This window comes from Cydia fagiglandana, chromosome 20 (genome assembly GCF_963556715.1).
Source record: "Cydia fagiglandana chromosome 20, ilCydFagi1.1, whole genome shotgun sequence".
Lineage (NCBI taxonomy): Eukaryota > Metazoa > Arthropoda > Insecta > Lepidoptera > Tortricidae > Cydia > Cydia fagiglandana.
In genome coordinates, this window is record NC_085951.1 from 5,003,788 (window position 1) to 5,007,569 (window position 3,782).

Genomic DNA, 3,782 nt, shown 5'->3' on the forward strand with positions numbered 1-3,782 from the left:
GCATCTGTTATTTGTGCACGCTTTTTGGAAATAATTATATCTCTGGCGTCAACAATCGGAATCTTTTTTTGAGTTGAGGGATTGCGATGTTGAGGCTTGATTTTTGATCTGAAAGAAATTCAATCAAGATTAATTTTATCATGAGCAATCCAACACATAATAATTATTAACAATTAAAGAGCCCGATAAAGACTGCACGCTTGCTTCTGTGGAGTTCTTTCTAATGCTAAAAAAAACGAACTATATTCAATAGCAATACACAACAGTATAAGCAAGTTACCTTTTATTTTAATTCCGTCGTATTTGTATGATATCCTTTAAACTCTTGTCAATTAAAGGCATATCCAGATTAGTCAATTTTTCGCCAATCTGATTCAATTGCCCGATCGAATCAGGAGGTGCGGACGCAAATACCAATTTGGCTCACCGAATTCAACCACCGATAATGACCGATAATGACCGATATTACCGATAAAATGAGGTGCGGACGCAAGAATACCAATTTGTGAGGTTAGTATTTTCGTTCTGGGGCATTTATTCAATTTCATCATCATCATCGTCATCTCAGCCATAAGACGTCCACTGCTGAACATAGGCCTCCCCCTTTTTTGGGGGGTGAATGCCATAATCGCCACGCTTGGCAGGCGGGTTGGCGATCGCAGTCGAGTACACCGAATTTGAGGGACGCTGCTGCCTGTCCACCGGTGGTCTTGGACGTGGTTTAAGGACATACCCGTTTATTCAATTAAGAGGGCTCTAATATCACCATAAATCTAAAATTGGAGATTGACGCCAATTTCATTACTGATCAAATCGACCGATTCGATCAGTCCCGAAGGAATAAGGAAGTCTTCGTTAAATAATACAAAAAGAGAGTGTGTAACTCAGAAACTTAGGTCAGATCCAACGGTCTACTTCTGTTAAAAACTATTAATAAGAATTCTCTGTAAAGGCTTCGTCACACAGGCGCGTTTTCCGGGCGGCGCGTGAGCGGGGCGCGCCGCGTAACTAAAGCCCCTTATTCACACTCCTACCTTGTCGTCCGCCTCGCAGGACTACGGTGTAAGATATAGCTCACACACCATCCTACTTTGTAGTCCGCCTCACAGGACTACGGAGCAAGAAATAGCTTAAGCCCGCTCCACACTCGTGCGCGAATCGCGGCGCGAAGCCGCGAACGCGAGTCTGGAGTCGATTTCGCATATCAGCGAACTAGACTCCACACTCGCGTTCGCGGCTTCGCCCGCGATTCACGCGCATAGTCTGGAGGGCGCTTTTCACACGGTACTAAGGGCCTACCGCGAACCACGTTGGACGTGCTAGGCAGCACCCCTGCCCTGTCACACTTACGTACGAATTTACACGCGCGACGGAGGGGCAACACGTCGAACGTGGTTCGCGGTAGGCCCTCTGTTTTGCCGTCCATCACCAGTACTATGGCATCCTACTTGAGTTTGTAGGACGGCTCGTAGTCCGCAACCCCCATACACGATCCTACCCAACGAGGCGGATTACGAGGCGAACTACAAGGTAGAGTGTGAATGGGGGGCTTAACAGACTATCGCACCGCACCGTGACCTTGGAGTGTCGCACCCATAAGTGAGAGCGAGAAACGTATATCTCTTTTCTTTGTTAGTAGAAAAAGGCGGCAAATTGGAAAAATGTAGGCGCGAAGGGATATCGTCCCATAGAAAATTTTAATTTCACGCCTTTTTTTACTGACAAGATTTGCTTGACCACCTATAGCTACTTTACATATAAAACGCTCACGCCCCGCTCGCGCGCCACCCGTAAAACGCGCCTGTGTGACGAAGACTTAATTATAGTTCGTCAAACATATGTATCTCTGGTCAAACCAATTTGACAGTCAGTAAGCCCCCATTCGCACGACAGCTTTTTCAACGCGCGTTAAAAAAGCGCTTGAATCTGGTCGCACTCTAAATTCGACTTAACGACCAAAGCTTAAAGTCAAAAATCCAACAACACTGAATAAAAGCGTCACCGTTGTCGTGTGAATACATAAATGGTTATCCATTTGTGTCATTCAAACGCTTTTTTTAACGCGCGTTGAAAAAGCTGTCGTGCGAACGGGGCCTAAGAACCAGGAAAACTATACTCATTTAAAGTAGCTAACACACTATCGCACCGCACCGCGACCCTGGTGCGTCGCACTCATGAATGAGAGCGAGAAACAGATATCTTTTTCTCGCCCTCACTTACCGGTGCGAAGGGTCGCGGTGCGTGCAAATTGCAGGCACCTTTCTCTGTCATTCTATTCTAATTATAGCTGGTTTTGCAAATCTTATCAATAAAAAAAGGCGCGAAATTCAAATTTTCTATGGGAAGAGATCCCTACGCGCCTAAATTTTTCAAATTTGCCGCCTTTTTCTACTGACCAGATCTGCTTGACCAAGTATACATTTCATGGATCGAACAATTGTTTCCGTCTGGAAAGCCCCCTCCACACTCGTGCGCGAATTGCGGCGCGAAGCCGCGAACGCAAGTGTGGCGTCGATGTTCGCAGACAGCGAAATCGACTCCACACTCGCGTTCGCGGCTTCGCCCGCGATTCACGCGCATAGTCTGGAGCGGGCTGAAGAAAAATATATCTCTTTCTCGCTCTTACTTATGGGCGCGACGCACCAAGATCGCGGTGCGGTGCGATAATATGTTAGCTACTTAACCTTACCATTATCTGCTTATTTTTTGCGCATGGCAACATTACTGAATCGTAAACTTAAAAATCGTCGCCCCATCCCTAGAATATCACTCTATGTGTCAAATATTTATAGTCTGTGGTGTGGAGCGAAAAGTGGACGCCAATTATTGGGCTGTACATTCTTGGGTTGAGCAATCCCGGGTCGAACATTATCGGTACGGGCCAATAATATGCGACCAATATTCGGCGTCCACTAAATGGATTCGTATTATTGGGTCGTGTATTATTGGGTTGAGCGTTATCAGGGTGTACAAGCTCGGTCCGTGCCAATAATACGAAGCCACTCTTTGAACAGGGCAGTAGTGTACAACCCAATAATACGCATCCAAAAAAGTGGACGCCTATTATTGGGCTGTACATTATTTGGTCGTGTATTAACCGGACTCTGCACGTGTGTTTATTTCTCGTGAGTTCATTGAAATTACAGTTAGCGATTTGCGCAAGTAGTAAGTGTATTTTGTGTTGAAAATGGCACAAACTGTAGAGGACCAAGTCCTCAATATAGTAAACAGTTTAAAACAAAATCAAGAAAAGGAACCTGAAGACACAGCTGTAACTCAAACTTCTAAGTCTTCGTCAAAAAAAGAGAAGAAACAAAATGAAGAAACTATTAGGGGACGTCCTAAATCTGGACGCTTTTGGAAAACGCAGAAAGAGAGGTAAAATACCTTTATATATGTATAATCTAGTCTAGTATATTTATATGTTTCCTGTAATAGTTAACAAAATAAAAATAACCCATATGAATCCTTTCAGGTTTGCTACAGTGAATAAGACTAAAGGGCTTACGCAAGATTTTAAAAAGAAGACTGCCCTTAGGTTAGAACTAAAGAGGACTAAAGAATTATCCCGGCAAGTTTTAGAAGAACTAAAACAAAAAGAACAAGCTAGGAAAGAAAGGAGAAGAGAGAACATCAAGCGGTCAGCCGAAAACAAGGCAAAGGCTGAGGTTGTTCAAGTTATCACTAATTCTGCCAAACTGAAGAGAATGCGTAAGAAGCAGCTGAGGTTCATCCAAAAACGGGATACTAATAAAGAAGTTGAGGCTAATAAATAGATATTT

At 44.1% G+C, this 3,782-nt stretch overlaps 1 protein-coding gene across 1 annotated transcript; it reads left to right on the forward strand.

The window, feature by feature from the left end:
• The first annotated feature begins 3,148 nt into the window (after positions 1-3,148).
• On the forward strand, positions 3,149-3,782 carry LOC134674382 (coiled-coil domain-containing protein 86). Its single transcript, XM_063532450.1, has 2 exons — positions 3,149-3,378; positions 3,476-3,782. Exons 1-2 carry the CDS (start codon positions 3,188-3,190, stop codon positions 3,774-3,776), a joined length of 492 nt encoding a protein of 163 aa, XP_063388520.1. The 5' UTR covers positions 3,149-3,187; the 3' UTR covers positions 3,777-3,782.

Coding starts and splice junctions, on each gene's coding strand:
- LOC134674382 (XM_063532450.1), top strand. CDS start 3,188: ATGGCACAAACTGTAGAGGACCAAGTCCTCAATATAGTAAACAGTTTA. Junction 3,379..3,475: donor TGGAAAACGCAGAAAGAGAG/GTAAAATACCTT, acceptor GAATCCTTTCAG/GTTTGCTACAGTGAATAAGA.